Source organism: Mercenaria mercenaria, chromosome 17, assembly GCF_021730395.1.
Source record: "Mercenaria mercenaria strain notata chromosome 17, MADL_Memer_1, whole genome shotgun sequence".
In the NCBI taxonomy this organism is placed as follows: domain Eukaryota; kingdom Metazoa; phylum Mollusca; class Bivalvia; order Venerida; family Veneridae; genus Mercenaria; species Mercenaria mercenaria.
This window is the reverse complement of record NC_069377.1, coordinates 12,165,975-12,186,767: the sequence shown is the minus strand read 5'-3', so window position 1 is coordinate 12,186,767 and position 20,793 is coordinate 12,165,975. Positions and strand designations below refer to the sequence as shown.

At 33.3% G+C, this 20,793-nt stretch overlaps 1 protein-coding gene across 7 annotated transcripts in view; it reads right to left on the bottom strand.

The window, feature by feature from the left end:
* The window catches only part of LOC123536591 (ras and EF-hand domain-containing protein homolog), a 44,346-nt gene that overhangs the window by 13,374 nt on the left and 10,179 nt on the right, over nt 1-20,793 (bottom strand). For all 7 annotated transcript variants that reach the window (XM_053529046.1, XM_053529048.1, XM_053529047.1 and 4 more), the window contains 6 exons: nt 5,799-5,948; nt 5,075-5,165; nt 4,526-4,621; nt 4,037-4,230; nt 1,085-1,153; nt 436-532 (listed from right to left, as the gene is read on the bottom strand). In XM_053529046.1, coding sequence (XP_053385021.1) covers nt 436-532; nt 1,085-1,153; nt 4,037-4,230; nt 4,526-4,621; nt 5,075-5,165; nt 5,799-5,948 — 697 coding nt within the window. The remainder of the gene's footprint in view (nt 1-435; nt 533-1,084; nt 1,154-4,036; nt 4,231-4,525; nt 4,622-5,074; nt 5,166-5,798; nt 5,949-20,793) is intronic.

Here is a 20,793-nt window from a genome sequence, read left to right as displayed (position 1 = left end):
ATAGCAATTGCATTCTCAGTATACGTTTGTTTTAAATGCTCAATTGCTATACTGTAAAACAAAACAACTCATTTTAAATATATTGCCACATATGTGAGTTTTAAAGTTTGCCAGCTGATCAACCCCATAAAGTTTAGCAAATACATGCTTCTACATTTTTGTATAATACAAGGAAAAAAGAGAATTTTCACTGAATGTCAAAACATTCTTTTGACCTTGTACAGAAATAAAATTTATCTGATACTGCTCAGTCATAAAACCCATCTGATCTTGCACAGTACTGAAATCTTTCTAATTTTGATCAGTAACAGATTCCATGACATCGTTTTGTCAACAATCTGGACCTTTCTAATTGTTTCTAACATTTCATTAAAATTATATAACTGTTACAGGGTTTGTTGACGTATTGGGTATGCACGGCGAGCAACTACTTACTGTTACAGATTGCTGACGTATCGGAGAAGCACGGCGAGCAACTTCAACTGCCTCTCGAAGATCATCGTTGGTATCATGAAGACGTTTGTTGGCGTCACTAGAGGGAGAAAAAAATTTCATATAAGGTAAACATTATATTTTAATGAGAATGTCAACATATTACTGACTATTTTACAATTCAACAACGGTTTGTTTTTGAAAGTTACTTGCTGAATTCAATTTCAGATAAAATGCAACTCACATTTTATTTAATTTTGGCTTTGGTAACACTTGGTGGTGAGGTGAAATATAAACATTTATCTGCATTCAGCCAATATCGGTATGGTCGATTCACTTAATTATAATCAAACCTCTACTTATGACCACCTATGAATTCTAATCACCACTTTTTATAGACCATAAATCATTTGCAGTGTATTTTGACCTGTATAACCTGCAATCAAAAGCCATTGTTTGGCTTTCACAACATAGTATTTATTCACAGGTTTGACTGTAGATGGAAAAGATATTATGTAAGTCTTTGGCCGAATAAACCATATTCGACATAAAACTTATGTCAATTAATCACACTGGTTTCATACATCTTATCACAGGTAATTTTCTGGAAAATTACGAGATAGATCTATTGATAGAATTTGATTGTCCTTACTGTAATAGATGTAATTGTCTCGTTAGATTTTCTTGTTCCCGTTGGTATTCACTGATTGTTTCTTTATCCCTGTAATAAAAAGGGTATGTAGTCATTTCAGATCAAATATCTATCTTATCTTACGGGCAACAAAATGGCTTCATGTACTACTATACAAGGGAGAGAGGTAAGTGCCGTTTTCCAATAATATTTCAGGCAGCTAACCTGTATGCAAGTACTAAGCTGTTGCCCGTAAGTAACTGCCAATTTCTCAACATGAATCACAGATGGTTCAAACTGACGATTCAAATACAGTGTCCTGTATCAAATCGTCACGGAGAACATACGCTTTTACTGGGATAACACTCACGACCACACGATCCATAGCATTCTTCCTAGTGGGCTAATAGGGTTGGGGGCACGAAATCTTTGTAAAAACATATATGCATCTATAGTCTGTTGCAAAAATGTTTACACTGTATATTTTCTGCATTTGCTCCATATTTTTAGAAGAAGAAATATTATATCATGTCTGATACAAAACTTTGAAGCATTTCATTGAGTTTCACGCGGAAGTATTTGTTTTACCATTAGGTCATGTTTCTGTTGAAAGAAAACACGGATAGAAATCAATGCCTTCTTTAGAGTCAGTCAGTAAATTTGACATACCCATTGCCGTTGTACAATGATGCTATAACGTAAAGGCAAAATCCGTCGCCGTGTTATGAATTGTATCGATACAATAGTGGTTATACATGTAATTGACGCAAAACAAAATTGACGTAAAACAAACACACTGATTTTACTGACTCAAACATAACCATCGATTTTGTAGATTTATCTCGGCTCTTGAACACAATTGCAACTTAATCATTGCAATGTAGACAATGTTTGGCAACATTAAAAAAACACAATGACATAAAAACAGGAAAGCTGCTTTTTAAACTATATTATAAGTATCATGAATTTATTAATTTGACCAACATAAGAAATATGGTGATCAATAAATCGCTTTGCATATGCGACCGACATTTCCAGTACATGCAAATAAACACAATATTTTCTGTTATGAGTCACAAGGAAACTATTCAGCTATATCTGTAACAGCTGAAACAACTGAAGTGTCATGTGTCACTTCTATCCATAAAATGTATTAAAGAGAGATAAAAGTTATTAAATACATGTAGAAATTTCTTGCAGTAAGAGCTTTTTCGCTCAGATGTATATTTCAAAATCAAAGAAATTGTTTATTAGTTATAATCCTGAACGGCAATGCATGCTTGTTTACAAGTATTTCTTATGGGATGGGAGCGTATGTGACGGCAACACGCAGAGCAGAATGTGTTAGTCCAAAAAGGTCACAAAAAGCGTACCTACGGTGTGTGTTTGCACGTATGGTGGCAAAGGTCTGTTATTGCATTGAAAAACTGGCTTGTCTCTTAGGGTTATGTCGTAGGCCAAACTGGAATCTAGGCAGATCCGGAATCGGTCTAGACCAAACTAGAATTTCAGTTTGGTCTAGGTCAAATTAGAATTCTAGTTTAGTCTAGACTGATTCCGGATCTGCCTAGACCAAACTAAAATTCTAGTTTGTCTAGACCGATTCCGGATCTGCCTAGGCCAAACTGGAATCTTCTTGTTTAAGTTTAGGTGGTGATATATAGTTTGTATTTTTTGTTTCTTTTGGGCAATTTATATAAGTTATTCTTTCCTAATGGATTGAAAACAGACCATATTATTCAGTTATTTTAACAAATAAATATGATTATGGCATTTTATTGATAAAATACTTTAACTAATAACCAACATTAATCATTCACTTCAGCATTAAATACAGAAGTTGAAAATGAAAGGCCTACCTTTATAATTGTTCCTATTAAACAAGATTATCTTCAAAAGGAATTAATAATATATTTTGTGGGAAATATTTTGGTTTTATTACATTATTGGGACATTTAAAATACCAATTAAGTATCCTTGTGAAATACCTTTTTCTTTTTCTTCAAGCTTTAATGCAACAAATATAAACCAGAACATTGATTTTCATCTATTACAAATATTTTTTAAGTTCATAAGAAAGATTCCAGTTTGGCCTAGGCAGATCCGGAATTGGTCTAGCCAAACTAGAATTCTAGTTTGGTCTAGGCAGATCCGTAAATCGGTCTAGACTAAACTAGAATTCTAGTTTGGCCTAGACAAAACTTGAATTCTAGTTTGGTCTAGACCGGTTCTGGATCTGCCTAGATTCCAGTTTGGCCTAAGACAGTTACATAGCAAACAATGTTGTTCTTCCTTTTACATAATTTGGAAAAAAGGAGGCAACCCGTTAAAACTTTATTTCAGGTTTTTTTAGTGACTAGGTACTTTGTACTTTTTGTATCCTGCGAACTATGCGCATTAAAAGCATGCATAATTTCTACTGCTGGACTTAAGAAGGAATTTGATTGGTCAGTGATCAGTGGTTAAAAAAATATGTAAAAAATCAAATCAAGAAATACCCTGTGGAAATTGTGATTTTTTTAAACACACAGACGATTCTTTAAAAGTTAAAACCTACAGAATTTCACAAGGTGAATTATGTTGACAACGATATTGACTGAAAAATAACAATCTCGGCTGCCTGTATATATGCGTGAAAGTCTGAGACGTATATTAGAAATAAGAAAAAATCTAAGTGCGTGCCTGTGTATTATAAGTAACACGAATTATTTCATTGCAATAGGATTAAGTTTGAAAAACGCGGTTCCTTTAACAATTCTAATCTGAAAAAGGGATTTCCCTTGAGAAAAGAGAGTAGTGCAAAGCGAACAACTTATTGGAAAAGGCAAATAGGTATAATATTTGAAGAAGTTATAATACTAAAAATATTCGCTTTACACAAAATAGATTTGATGATATAATAAACCTACTGTGTAGTAACTTTTTAGATTAACGTAAATGTATCTGAAAGACGTAATTAAGAAAAAAACTTACATAGAAATTTCGTGTATCTTCTCATTCAGTTGTTGTTTAACAGAGGCAAAATCACCCTTTACAAGCGCGAGATTAGTATGTGCATCTGTCAGCTCACTTTTTAATTGCCTATTAGCAAATGTCATTTCTTCCACTTTACCCTTTAAATGCAGTAATTGTTCTTCTATCTCCTTATTCTTCGCCTCCGGTCCGTCCTAAAACATTTACAATGAACTGTTATTTGAAAGTATATGAAAATAACTGATCATATGACAAATTGGCAGAAAGTAACAGCAAAGTAGGTTAAATGGAAATAGTTTGTTGATAAGGGATGTCATGTAATAAAAAACCCCTATCATCTTGCGAATTCCGTAGGCGTGCATGCTGATCTTGGTCTGCACTTGTCGCAAAGGCAGAATCACTTGCCGCCAGCAGGCTAAGGGTTAAATGTTTCTATTGGTAAGTTGAGGTTTTAGTATCTAGGTTAGGTGTTACTAACTTACTACTGACCTGTTGAAGACGTTTTAGGTTCTGTTGAAGCATGTTGATTTCCTCTTGCACCTTTCCTCTCATTTCAGCTTTCTCCTCTTCTTTCTTTTCTTCCTCCTGCAATAGAAAAATAAGTTTTAAAGCCCTACGGTAGGGCAAGCTGTTCAGGGAGTAGAGCGACGAAAGCGTAACGCTTCGTTTGTCAACTGAGTCCCACATGCGGCATAACTTGATACCGGTCTATAAATATAAGTACTGCTATATAGTCCAAAGTTATGAAACAGAGATGAAGATCAGTTTTCAAAATAAAGCATCTTGTTTGATGATTATGAGCTCAGTCTTGAAATTGACTCCAGAGCTTCATTTTGAGGCTGGTCTCCAAAATCAATTTTATCACAACGTTAAAAATCTTGCTCCTTGTAGAAGTACAGACAACACTGAAAGATAAGGCAGGAATGTTTTTATCAAGACTTATAGAAGATAAACGCTTACGAGATGAACACATATTTTCCTCATTTGAATTCCAAACGAATTTTTGTCCAAGCTACGGAATCAGCGAAACATCCTTACCTTTTTCCTGACTCTTTCTTCCACTCTTTGTACTTGCATTTCCATTTCCTCTTCCATCTGTCGCATGTGTCGTTCATGTTGCTCTTTCTCTCTAAATAATGGCATAAATACAAATTAATACTCTTAAGTATCATGAGCGGTTGAGTTGTTCTTATTGTTACCCGAGGCTCTTTGCGCTGCATCAGTTTTATTGCAAAAACATGTTGCTTTTGATAGTTCAAAGTAAAAGCAGCACAGCTTATACTTTTGTTACATTTATCGCATCTAATAATTTCTTTGGATTTACTTTTTTTTCTATTATTTTCGATCAAGTGAATTGTTCGTTCTATGAATAAATTATATTCAAGTATAATAACATTTTTACAATTTCGCTTAAACTTAACCTCGCGAACATACTCAAATTTTCAAATTCGCGAAATTTTGGCCCAGCGAAAATTTACAGTATAAGCTGGTCTATCAGTTATTTGAATTGCAGGTTTATTGAATATATAAGCCGCGCCATGAGAAAACCAACATAGTGGGTTTGCGACCAGCATGGATCCATACCAGCCTGCGCATCCGCGCAGTCTGGTCAGCATCCATGCTATTCGCTAACAGTTTCTGTAATTGCAATAGGCTTTGAAAGCGAACAGCATGGATCCTGACCAGACTGCGCAGACTATGTTGGTTTTCCCATGGCGCGGCTCATATATAACTAGAATGAAAATTATTTACACTTTAGTACCTTTTAAATGATTTTTCAAGCCTGTCATTTTCAACTTGATGTTGTCTGAGATCTTTTAGAATACCTAGGATGCAAGATTCATATGTTTCCAACAATTCTGGATTTCCGGCGTGATGAAGTTGCTGGTATAACTCGCATACTTGTTCCTGGCTGTATATAAAAAAATACATGTACATTTAATACACTTGTTCGCGTTTTATTCGATGAGGAATAAAAGTATCGGTAAAACGTACATTGCTGATGCTTTATAAATACGACTTTTCAAATATATAACTATAAGTTGTCTTTCTTAGCAGTATCATTTTTTCATTCATTAAATATTACATTAAGAAAAAACTTTAAAAAATAGTTTAAAAGTTCTAAAAATGATACAGGCATAATCCTAAAGATCAAAATAGTTACACTTGTACCAATCCGTCCTGTCATGTTTTGTAACACCTATGCATAAATTGACATACAACAATGTATTGTTAAACCAATAATTTCCAAACTCCAATGATAATTACAAAGTTATAAAGTGAGACTGATTGTATACCTGAATAAATTTAATTTATTATTATTTGGGTAAATATCGAATGCTTGGCACTATGCAACATTCACCTTGATCATGAATTTGTTGATTTTTGTATATATTTTCATTATGTCCTTACATGTATATTACACCACCCTCTTCTTACCTCCCCAAAACGCTGCTCAACAATTTTGTTCTAGTTATAATACTTATGCCTCATAGAAATCAAATTAGTTAATCAGAAAGCCATTAGAAAAAAAGAATACTTTCAATTTAAGTAAATTGCTTTTGATTATGTAATAATAAAACAATCAGACAAATCTTAATATAGGCTTGTGCAACGCACTCTTTATGCCAAATTTCAATTATTGTCTGGACTTCTCGTAAACACGGCCATTCACATGTGAAACAAGTTCATACAGAGCTCTATTAGAACACAAATCCGGTTTACCGACTCTAAGAGTTAGGCACAGGACAAAGCACCTCTTGAAATCAATGAATACGCATGGCCTTGTTACCAGCAATAGCTCCGCAAAGTCTTGATGTAAATTGAAATTCATCTTGTTGCATAATATTTATAACAATTCTCTACCACATCTTGGAATTAGCTTGGCATGTACCATCTGCCAAGCCCTGTATAGGATTCAAATGCAAGATTGGCATTATACGTATGTTTTTTTATTTATGTGTTGTGTGTCTTCTTTAATCATACTTATTACAGTAATGTTCATTGCTACTGTTCTCCAGTAACATGTTTCCTTTAATCATACTGAACAGTAATTTTCATTGCTATGTTCTCCAGTAACTGTTTACATGTAGTTTAAATTTTCATTTATTACTCATTATACATGTATTATCGAATCAAGTTAAAAATTATGGAAGACATAACAATGGCCGTTTTCCAATGTGTCACTGTTTGTTAAATGTATGTATTTGTATATATTATATGCTGTTAATGCTGCCCACATAAGTGGGACTTAACATTTGCTTGAATAAACTTGGAAACTTGGAAACTCTTCTTAACATGTATATTCATATTGTATTTTGATTAATTACACTAACAAATAGTGCGAAAAATGCTGGTGTTTCACACTTAATATCTTAATTGCTACTTTGTGCTTTTTGAGCTTTTAATTATGATTTGCTTTTATTTTGAATTTATAGTACACTTTCATTATGGCACCATATCCTGTATCATGATTTGTTTACGTAAATGTAATATCAGTAAAAAAAACAATGCGAACGAAAGAAAGAAGTAATTTTGCGAATATATAATATGAATCGCGGTATAATAGCTTCCATTCATGTATGAAATACATGGAGTGTTAAAAATGTGCGGAGGCGTATTTCAAAAATCACGTTCTCCATATCTTAATGGATATTATGAAATCAGGATATGTATCATATACATTCTGTATTTATATCTTTGTTATTTTCTTTCTTCCTATCACATTGTTTTAATTGGTCCATTGTAGAAATTTTTTAATATTGTTATGCTTTGTAATAGTATCGATAATTTTAAATTGTATGTATTTTTTGCAGTCGTTTGGGGCCATTAACTATACTGTGATGGTGCGGCGTAAAAAAATAAATAATAATAAGTATTTCGGTAGATGTATTGCAGGTATCAAATGGTGGATCATTTTGTTTGCTTTTTAATCCAATAGATTGGTAAATGTTATTTGTTTTAAAAGCTCATTTCAAAGAAGATAATGTACTTTACCTTTAATGAGTTTGTTTTGTAGGTCAATTTTGCTAATAATGTTGTTATTTTTTAGTAAAGTTTTAAAGGTTTAAAAATTTGGTTTAGTTTAGTGGAAGTACTCTGGGTCAGTTTTATTATTCCTTTAGATTCTTATGTATAAGATCATGGGGGAATTTAAAAGTAGTGCTTTTTTAACAATGGTTTTGATATTCTCTATTTGGACAGCTGCTTTATCTACTTTTAGCCTATTGGGACTTTAAGACAACACAACTTGTATTTTGTGTTTAGTCTCTTAAATAACATTCACATATATTATTACTTATATCCTAAAATCCTTAAATATACTTAAAATCCTTCCAATAATTATATTTAAAGTAAAAAGTTTATTTGATGAAATGATATGAAATTGCTTCTTAGATTGCGTTTTCCTAGAATATTGCACACTTATCTCATTGAATGACATGACGTCATCATGTGCATGTTCCATTCCTTTCATATTGTACACTTGAGTTTGAAATCTTTATTGCTCGGCTTTTTATCCCCCGCCGATGAAATCGGGGGGGTATTGAAATGGCGTTTGTCCTTTCCCTCAGTCCCTCCGTCCGTCCGTCCGTCCGCAGCCATTTCTCAGTAACTACTTGGTAAATTTCATGAAACTTGAATAAACATGAACCAACATACTGCGATGATGCCCGTCAAGTTTTTTTTTTGATTGGTCAATTCCCTCAGAGTTATTGCCTTGATTTAATAAAAAATGTCCGTCGCAGCCATTTCTCAGTAACTAGCAGGTAGAATTTCATCAAATTTGAAATAGACATGAACCAGATACTGCGCTGATGCCGTCAAGTTTTTTTGTTGGTCAATTTCCTTCAGAGTTATTGCCCTTGATTTAATGAAAAATGTCCGTCTGCGGCCATTTCTCAGTAACTAGCAGGTAGAATTTCATCAAACTTGAAATAGACATGAACCAAGATACTACGACGATGCCCTTCATGTTTTTTTTCGATTGGTCAATTTTCCATATAGTTATTGCCCTTTAATTGTTTAAAAATCCACAGATCTGTACATAACAAACCAACCAATTGGAAGAATTTCATTAAACTTCTTTCATTCTTTTCCATGAACATTTATTATAAACATGTGATGTTGTGTACACCTGGTCACCACCTTACCTTGGTCACCCCCTCACAAACCCCTCCCCCCCCCCCCCCAATTTTTTTTTTTTTTTTTTTTTCATTTTTCGTTTTCTATCAATATTTATAATCAACATGTAAACTGTTGTATCCTCACCCCACCCCCACCCAAACAAACCATTCATTTTCTTTTAATTTGATTTTGACTAATGAAATTATTTGCTTCTTGGTAACATTCTTAACTTTTTGCTGGATATATTTTTTTGCCGTTCCTCAACTCTGACCCTTTCGGCGGGGATTCCAATTCATCGAATTTGCTTGTTTATTTTTGTTTTGCTTGCAACATTCTGATTGTAACAATTTTATCATCCAGCATTTAATATGAGTAGTACATCATGCAACACTTGAATAGAACAGTCAATGACGGTATAAACGAAAACATGAATTTAGTTGTATAACTTTTTCCATTAAAGTGTGAAATCTTACGTATAAATAAGTGTATTCATAATCAGACGCAGTTCTGTCAGCAAGCATGTAACGCTTTAAACAGATTAAGCATATTTTGCACTTTAAATAGGAGAATACATTAAATAAGAAACATTCTGGATAGATACGAGGAGAAAAGTGTTACGGGTAATAAAACTACGAAGTTCAAAAGGCCTATATACACAGGTCGGAAGGTTTTGCAATGTCAAAGAGTGTTCATTTGAAAATAATATAGAAAATTATTATTACTTGTGTATAAACTTCACTATAATGTCTTTAAACAGGTCGTATTCTAAAAACTTAAATTCATCTTTTATTTTACATATCACATTTCCGACCACATAGAATTTGCTGGCCAGTCCGTGGATAACAAAATACAGGACTGGCATTATGATTATGCCATTTACACTAACAAATAGTGCGAAAGTTGCTGATATGCCACACTTAATTGTTACTTTGTGCTTTCTGAGCTTTTAATTATGCTTTATTTGGTTTTATTTGAAATTTATAGTACAATTTCATTATGGCACCATATACTGTATGATGATTTGTTTATGTAAATGTAATTTCAGCAAAAACAATGCGAAAGAAAGAAAAACTTTAAAGCTGTGAATTTATAATATGAATCGCGGTATTGGGCTTCCGTTTATGTATGAAATACATGGCGTGTTAAAAATGTGCGGAGGTGTATTTAAAAAGGTCACGTAATCTATATCTTAATGGATATTATGAAATCAGGATATATATCATATACATTCTGTATTTATATCTTTGTTATTTTCTTTCTTCCTATCACATTGTTTTAATTGGTTCACTGTTGCAAAAGTTTTAGATAATATAATTTTGCTATGTACAAAGTATCACATTCATTAACATGTGTTAATTTATCTTCGGCTGGAATTTATTTGCAGTATATCACGTGGTGGATTATTAATTGTTTACTTAGTTCAATCCATAATGAAATTAGGCAAAATGTTATTTGTTTAACAACCATCAAAATTTCAATGAAGATAACTGTACATTTACTCCTATAAAGAGTTTGTTTTTAATGAGTGTCACATTTTTGTTAATAATGTTTTGTTAAATCTCATTTTCAGTAATAGTTTTAAAGGTTTAAAAAATTGGTTCAGTTAGTAGGAAGTACTACTGAATCCACTGTTTTTATTATCTCCCTTTATGATTCTTATCGTATAAGATCATGGGCAATATTAAAAGTAGTGTTTTTCTAACAATGTTATGCAAATTCTCTATCATCTATTTTTCACATAAAATTGTGAAGGCCTAATGGGACATGGACTTTTATATTTGGTGTTTAGTCTCTTAAATAACATTCACATACAGAATTAAGACTCCGTCCCATATACCAAATAATTAGTTTATTTGATGAAATGATTTGAAAGTCCTAGTTTGCGTTTTCCTAGACTAATGCCCACATATCTCACTGAATGGCGTGACTCAACATCCAATATGTTACGTTGTTAAACGTATGAAACTTCAACAGCTGTTGGCAAATGTTATACAAATAGTTTTTATTGTTTCTCGCGTTATACGAAGTGATGTTGTTTGATATAATAAATATACAGTTCTTTTTTTTTATAAAACATTAATGAAACCATATCAAGTTATGTTTAAAATGGTGAGACTTTTAATTTCACATTAGATTTACGTCAGGCATATCCCTCTTAAATCATTTGAAATACTTTTCCCATTAAATATTTCATACATGAATACCTTATATATAATTACATTGTATTAAACACAAAGTAACATTTGTTAGTAGAAAAGTAAACAAGAATGAATTTAGAGGTATTCAGCTTACAATTAAGGGACACATAAGGAACCTTTTGTGATTTGTAAATAATTCATACATTATTGTGCATTTATTGTAATTTCGAATGCATTCGATACCTAGGATTTGATTTCCTTGCCACTGCATAATTACAGAATTCATTTCCGCCCTCTTTTTATAAATGTTTATAGCTATAAATAAACAGTTAATACGATACACTTTTAAAGAATTGTTACTGCAGAAGCAGAAATTACACAAATAGAAAAATGTCCACTGGCCATGTCTCTGTTAATAATTTAGTTAGCAGTCATGATTCAATCTGGCATCAATATGACACCCTTTGTCTTGCAATATTAGACGGAAATGGTTCTGATATTTCAAGTATCGATACAATTGTTATCAGTTTTCTTTTACATTACCTATTTATAATGTTGGGGTTACAGCATTACAAGTTGAATTATTCATGGTAGGAAGCCATCCATCTGACTTACGAAGGACTGGTGGTTCTGACCGCCCACGCCCGAAGAGTCAAACGCGGGAAAATTTGCCATATTACTTATATGAGCCATGCCATGAGAAAACCAACATAGTGGCTTTGCGACCAGCATGGATCCAGACCCGCCTGCGCATCCACGCAGTCTGGTCAGGATCCATGCTGTTCGCTTTCAAAGCCTATTGTAATTAGAGAAACAGTTAGCGAACAGCATGGATCCTGACCAGACTGCGCGGAAGCGCAGGCTGGTCTGGATCCATGCTGGCCGCAAAGCCACTTTGTTGGTTTTCTCATGGCGCGGCTCATATTTTGTCTGTGAGACTCTGAATCAAACACAACAAACCCAAAGTAAAAAACAACAACAACAGAAAGAATTCAGACATAATGACGTAACCCTTGCATCGTCATTTAATAATGAAGATTTTGCATCATTATTCTAATTGAGGGCCATTTTTTCGTTTCAATGGATATTCCAGTGTTTTGCTTAGGCTTACTTATCTTATTTCATTCAATCAATTTAAGGTGACAGAAACAGTTTTATCAAGTTAAATACTGCTATAGCCAATGTTATTTGACTTAGGATGCAGTCGCGGAAACAGGTGATAAATCTTCCTATCATGAATCTGACCCTCAATTCCTTTGTCTGTGGAAAAAGGAAAGTTCCAAAAAAAAGCGGAGTATGATATTTTATAACAATTTTCAGGTGATGTCATAGCATATGTAGGTCAGGTTAGCAGAATCATAAAATATTCGAGCGCAGGAACAATTAAACTACGTATGTCAATAAAATTTGATTCTACTAACCTGACCTACGTATGCTATGACATCACCTGTAAATTGCTTAAAAACCTCATTCCGCTTTTCGTTTTTAAATTTTACCCGCGGACAAAGGGAATCAATTCGAGATTGATGGTCAGATTCATGATAAAACGATTTATTACCTGTTTTCGCGATTGCACCATAAGTCATATATAACATTGAATATAGCAAGATTTAACTTGATACAACTGTTTCTGTCATCTTAAATTGACTGAAATGAAATAAGAAAAAAGATAAGTAAGCCATGTATATATTTTCTGAACAAAACACCTGAATATCCCTTAGTCTGACTTACTATAATAATTTGAAAGATTTTTACTTTTCGTCTATTTTTTCTTCTAAGTATACAAAACAGTTTACTCTAACTTGAAAAACAAGACATGCAGCATTGATTGTTTTATGTTGTGCTATGAGTGTTATTATTGTAAAACATTGTAATTAAAATAAATGTCAAAGGGTTCGTAATTGCTGACGTAAATACATTTCATTTTTATTAAAGGTTAATTTTGGTCCTTTAGGACTATGAAATTTGTATAAATAAAGCGTCGCTTAATACGGTACTATTGTGGCGACTCCGCCTTTGCTTGCTTGTGTTCTATGCTAGTGATTTTTTTGCCTAAGAGGCATGTACGAGTTCTTCCCAGGAAAGACGGTTTCGCGGGTATCGGTACTATACACCGGGCACGTTAAAGAACCGGACTGTTCACAAAAAGCTAGGCTGAGTTAGCCGGACAAGCCTGTATCTAAAAATGATTTCTCTCTAGGGGCTTTATCTCATCAGATTGCTATGTGTCTGTACTAGTAGGGTATGAATTTCTATTTGTTATACGTAAAGCGCCTTTGAACGTGTTTATCGTGAAAAGGGCGCTATGTAAATCTGGTATAATAAGTAAAACGCCTTTGAACGTGTTTATCGTGAAAAGGGCGCTATGTAAATCTGGTATAATAATAATAATAATAATAATAATAATACAAAACATACATAGATTACAGCTAGATATTAACTAAATGTCGGTTTTAAATAACTAGACTGTTTTTAATGTAAGTAGAGCGACAATAAACTGCTGTAAATAGCAGTATAAATCTGAGACTTTGTCATGTAACTGGGACTTAAATGAGCGGTGTCAGCATTTCTAATTATCGTGATCAGTTTCGTCTGCCGAAATAGAATACCTCTTTATTATTTGTTTGTTTTCAGGATACGTTATAAATCCCATTTTACTTATTTATTTTGTTCAACAAAAGTTTGAAAGGAAGAATTCCAAGAGGTTGTTTTAACATGCGTGAGATACAATCATTTGAAAATATGTTTGCAGTGGACTTTATAGTTTTACTTGCTTCAACGTCATATGGACTGTGTCATATATCTAAAACAAGAAACGTGGTCTTCCAACAAGTCCTGTCAATATGTTAAAGCAGGTGTTGCCGACAGTTACTATAAATATGCAGCATCCTTTTCGTATTGTGATTTAAATAGTCTATAGATTTTACTATGGTGAGTCATCTGTGTGATTTAAACTAACAATAAAAGTTGAAAATCAATCGCGGTCTTTGTGCATCACTTTTATACTGTATGTACATGCCCATCCATTTGATACGCTGTTAGCAAGTAATATAAGTTTTAAGGCAATCTGACAGCTTTTCACTGTTTCTTTACCACCACCACCACTACTACTACTGCTGCTATGATTATTATTATTATTATCAACTTTTAAAATATTGTTATGAAGTTCAAATTTAAAACAATATTTAAGAAAATAAATTGTGATATATGATGTTTTTGAACTAGTTCTCTTTGTCGAAAAGAAGTCAGATTTCAAAAAGTGTTAGTATTGCGTACTTTTACATTAGTCTTTTCAATTGTAATTCTGTCAGACACGCATCAAAGTATAAATATTCGTGCAATGAGTCTCTGTATACAGTGTTTGAAGTTCAGAAGTATGTATCTACTGCCACTAATTCTAGCAAGTTGACAGTCCATATGGTAAGCTTATTGCGCTTGCATGGGACTCTGTATTACTTGTGTGATGCGTAGTTCCTTCTGTTTTAGTATCTGAGAGATGCCTTTACTAATAGCATTGGAACCTTCCCTCATTTAGAAGTCTGAATAAATATCAAAAATGACTGGTTTAGGATAAATGTAAACAGTGAGACTTGGTAGATGTGCATTGTTCAGCTGTGTTTCCCATCTGCGTTCATTTGTTTGTTTTGTCTGTATTTTATTAACAATGATTTATTCAAGAGCAAATCACTAAATGAGATATATTATTTCGATTCTAACTCGTTACCAAGGATTTTTAAGTACATCCTTGACGAAATTCATTTAATATTTGCCCGTTTTCAATCGGTTTCTTTTCCAGCGCGCCGCTATGCCGTTTGACGCCATGACGTATTAATTGTGACGTCAGAACAGTGATTTGTTGTATAATAATTCACTGTTTTCTGCCTTCTTTGTTTAATAGGAAAATGAATCGGATCGTGTTAGAATATGTTTTAAAACCTTTGTCTTTCCATTTTATGCGAATATCTTAAACGCATATTTTGTTACGGAGTTTCAGCTGGAGTTAGAATTATTTGACCTTTGATCTTGTCCTTTAAGTAAAACTCAGGTGTCTAATCTACAATTTTCTACTCGTTACCTAGCTATATATGTATGACACGACAACATTACAGTACATATATTTTAGATATTTAAAAAGCCCCTCTTAAACGCCGAAGTGTTCAGATAATTTCTTTCGAAAATTTACAACTCAGGCAATACTTTAAATGCATTACAACATAATAATCTTCAAATGTATTTCATGTTAAACATTTACCTATGAATTTTATTACTTTGTCTGTTTACCCAGTACAAATATAACGTAGCCAAAATCATCTGTTTATGATTACATTTATGACATTTCTTGCATTTCGTTAAGGCATTCGAATAGACAAAACCGTCATTATTGAATGTTATACATATTTTAGACTATTTATAGTCTCTATATTGGTATTATGGTGATGTTCCTTTTTTTCAAAATGAGATTTTAACCTATATTTAATTTGAATGGATGCTGTTTTAACCAAAGCTGAACACCCTCATAACTTGAATCATTTTTCAATTTTTATTGTACAGTCGATGTAATTTCAGTCCCTGTGCACAGCAGACGGACAGTTTACTTATACGTTGTATACACTTATTAAATGGACTGCCAGTCGATAGACCTAATCATGTGCCCGAGATACGAAGAACTGAAGGTTAAATATTTGACTACTGACCGGTAAGTCGTTCTATTAGTCTTTTACAAGACATAGGAAATAGATGTCAAAGTTTTTCTCTGTTTTTTTCTTCTCTGTTTGAATTAGTCGTCAAATTTATGTTAGATAACAGACGAACCAATAACACAAACGGCGATTTGTATAAAGAACCATGTTATAATAAAGAATAACGATATTACTGGTGGTCTACAGTCTGTAATTCATTTGCGAGGCAGGAAGGTCTGTCACAAAAATGTTAAACCTTCTCCCAATAAGGTCACGTTATGTGCGATTAATTATATCTTAATCTGCACATATTTTGATAGATTTAAAGAACAACTTTTTGTACAGCTGAAAACGTACTGTTAGCAATTTTATTTTTGTTTCAAACTTGCAACTAAATGGCTTTGATAGAAGATAAGGGAGGGTGTTAGAGCAGGGATGAAGACTGAGCTCTTAGAGCGTGACAAAACCTATTAAATATCCTTTTCCTTGTTTTTATTATATGCATACACGGTTTGGTACAAAAATCACATGTAAGTCTAATAAAACAATAATCTACTTCATAGAAAAGAAACTAATTCCTCAAATATAGTTAACGTTGCTAATATGTTTAACGACCTTTACGGAAATGACTACAGGTTCTAGTACATTTTCATTAAAACACGGCAATATAGACGTCATATCAACATATTATTTGACGCTATACAGACTCCGAGGAGAAAAGTGCGACAATATTTGATGTACTATTTTACATATATATAAATAGATCGCAGAATTGAAATGATATAAAATAGCTGGGTTACACTAAATGCTCACAATCTGAATCAATTGTTAGGCGCGCAGAATTACTCGCACAACGCCCACGTACTCCTATGTTATTCCGGGTCGTGTTACCTCCCGTATATCAGAATTACTCGCACAACGCCCACATACTCCTATGTTATTCCGGGTCGTGTTACCTCCCGTATATCAGAATTACTCGCACAACGCCCACGTACTCCTATGTTATTCCGGGTCGTGTTACCTCCCGTATATTAGATAACACTATAAAGTCAGATTACGCGGCCCACTACAATTTGGTGCCATACATGCGCAATGAAATAGTGCTTCCCTAAATTCCATCCACTTGTTTACATAAAGGTCATATTTGAACCGAAATAAAATATATCAGGACCATGTCTAAACACTCCGAATCCGGGTATTCCACAGGCAATTGTTTCGATATTTAAAAGCATTAACTCTTCAATAGTATAACTGTGAACAAACATTTAAAAATGACTGGTTTAGAATGGGGATAAAGAGTGAGGCTTGGTGTGCACCGTTCAGCTGTTTCCCTTCTGTGTTCATTTGTTTGTTTTGTCTATTTTCTATTATATTTTAAAAGTTTTGTCTCTCCATTTTGTGCGAATATCTTAAATACCGATGCTGTTACAGTGTTTCAGCTGGAGTTAGTATTTTTATCTTTGATTTTCTGTCCTTTAAGTAAAACTCCAGGGTCATAACTACAATTTTCTACTAGTATCATAACTGTATATGTATGACATGATAACATTACATATATTTTAGATATCTTAAAAGCACCTCTTAAACGCTCATTTCTTTTGAAAATTTACAATTCGGGCAATGTTTTAAATGCATTACTGATTAAAACATCTTTAAATGTATTTCATATTTATTACTTTATCTGTTTACCAAATGCAAATATAACACAGTCAAAATCTTCTATTTATCACGGATTACATTGATAACATTTCTTGCCTTTCGTTAAGGTATTCGAATAGACAATGAAGTCTTTATTTAAGAAATAATAAGTTCCCAAACGTGGTTTTGAGTTTTTATGCGTAAGAATATATCACGAAGGCCGTAGGCCTAGTGATATATTGTTTCGCATAAGAACGAAATACTCTGGTTATTCTACGACGGCCTAGTGATATATTGTTTCGCATAAGAACTCAAAACTCTGGTTATTCTACGATAAATCACACTTGGGAACTTATTATTTCGACTCTAACACGACATACCATTATCAACAGTGTTAGAAAAAAATGGTAACTACTTTTTACGACCGTGCTACGCACCTGGATCGGATAACGTCATTGCACGCGAGGGGTTTATTGCAGAATAACCCGAGATAGATTTTGCTCTACATGTATGTAGGTTATTTGCTGGTCGTGTTAGAATGAATGTTTTATTTGACTATTTGTAGTCTCTATATTGATATTATGCTGATGTTCCTTTTTTCAAAATGAGACTTTGACCTATATTTAACTTGAATGGATGTTGTTACAACCAAAGTTGAACATTTTTATTGTACAATCGATTGTTCACCTTCAGTCCCTGTGCACAGCAGGCGGACAGTTGTATCACTTACTGAATGGATTGCCAGTCAATAGTCCTATTTATTTACCCGAGGTACGAAGAACTGAAAGTTAATTATTTGACTATTGACTAGGCCGGTCACAAAAATGTTAAACCTTCTCCCAATAAGGTCAAGTTGAGTGCGATTAATAATAAATTAATCTGTACATATTGTGATAGATTTAAAGAACTACTTTTTGTACAGGTGAAAACGTATTGCAAGCACTTTACAAATAAATGGCAGCAAATTTCATACTATATACAGTTCTTTTTGTAATGTCTTCTTGTTATTTCATGATCAATTATTTTATGTAATCTTTTCTTTGAATTTTTTTTACTATTACTTCAAATTTGTTGGATAGTCATAGGTTTTAAAACAATAGGTGCAGAATTTCATTCGAAACCTGATTAGATTTGACTTTATTTTTGTTAATATGAGACTATACATGGGTTGTAGTTATGTATTCCGGAAAGCTCTTACAGCCGTGTTGGTTTGATGCCTCAAAAACAGAAATCTTACTCTTAATACTCCAAGGCAGCCTGGTCGCAGCTACATCATTGCATTTCTTTTATTAACTTCCTCTAAGCTCTTCCAAAAAGTTTCCTTTCAGCCAGATCGATAAATCCCTATATTAACAATTGTTTACATGTAGTAACTTAAGGTTATTTGAGAAAAAAGTAATACATTGTAGTCACATTGTTATGAATTCACTCTGTTTTGACGTCAGTACTGGAGGTCGATAAGCGTTTTCGGCCTTTACCCCTTCAAGTCAACATGAAATTTCATCATTTGCGGCAAATGAGTCTGCCTTTGCGGCCAATGCAGACAAAGACCAACTTGCACATCCATGCAGGCTGGTCTTGGTCTGCACTGTTCGCTATTCAGTCAGTAAATTTTCAATGAACACCCCTTTGAGCAATAAATGGTATTGCCAAAACTGATTTATAGACCAGTCCATTTAAGAAATTTAGCGGGGTAAAGGTTAATCACACAACTGTTCCTAAACCAATGGACCAATGGAAAAATATAATATAGAACTAATAATATATATATTTAACTGGATTTTTTAGTTGTATAGCTCGATAATATTCTCATGACTGGAAAACTATATAATTATATCCTACTATTTAGATATAAAAACTGATGTTGCCAAAAGCTGTTTTAGCTTATAGGGATACTAATACCATATAGATTTTATCAAGGCAACAATGATGAGTCATCAAGTTAATAAGTTGGGTTTATTTAACATCACAATAATGCCATTTGCTCTCTCATACGTTACTGTATTGTGTTGTAGTTTTAACCCTTACCATGCCGGACACGATTGATTCTGCCATTGCAACCAGTGTAGATCATGATAAGCCTGCACATCCGTACAGTCTGATCAAGATCTGCACTGTTCGCCATTCGGTCAGAACCTTTTTGATAAGCATCCCTTTTAACAGTTAATGGTACTGTCCAAACTGAAAGATGGACAAGTTCATTATAGAACTAAAACTAACGAGTTGCAGCAAGTTTTAGTTAACCATTACCCAGCTAATTTTCTATAATGAACTTGTCCATCTTTCAATTTGGACAGTACCATTAACTGCTATAAGGAGTGCTTACCAAAAGATACTGACTGATTGGCGAAAAGTGCAGATTTTGATCAGACTGCACGGATGTGCAGGCTAATCATGATCTACAAAGGCAGAATCAATCGTGTCCAGCATGATAAGGGTTAATCAGCGCATTGCGAGAAATTAAATTTCTGTTCCCGAATTACTTCTCCAAGGCTGCAAATTATGTACGATGTAGTTTTATTATATCATAATGTTTTCACTGTACCTTCAGATTTGTGTGATAAGAATAAGTCCTTTAGAAGACACGAAATGTCCTTCAAAATTTGGTTAGATATCATGCATTGACCTTAAATATTTTGTATCTTGTTTAGTGCTGTTTTAATACGAGATTCACGTCACGGTATGACTATGCGTGGGGTATTGTAATGTTTCCGGAACCAGGATCTACACTAAAAAAATAAATACTAGATCTACAAAAGTGAGAAACAAAAGATAACAAATATGAAGCGATCATGACATGCGAACTAATATGAGATTTGTCACGGTAAAATGTTCCATCCGGTTGCAGATTTGTGATGTATAATCTTTTTTTACAATTACGTGTCATGTAATAGTAAATACACCATATCGAAAACGGATACAAAATTAGCTGTAACTTAATAGGTTGGCGAACATTTAACGAACAAGATTGTTACAAGATGGTTCTTTTTAACGTGAACATTTTAATATACACTCAGTTCCAAAAGAAAGTGTGCACTTAGTTTTCTGTTATTTTTTCTCGGTTATTTTCATGAAAACTTATAATGTTTGGAACCAGAATTTAAATCAGTTCGTAAAGAAATTGGTGTGCATTTTAGATTTTGAGTTGCAGTCGCTTTAAGTGGTTGCTTTTAATCGA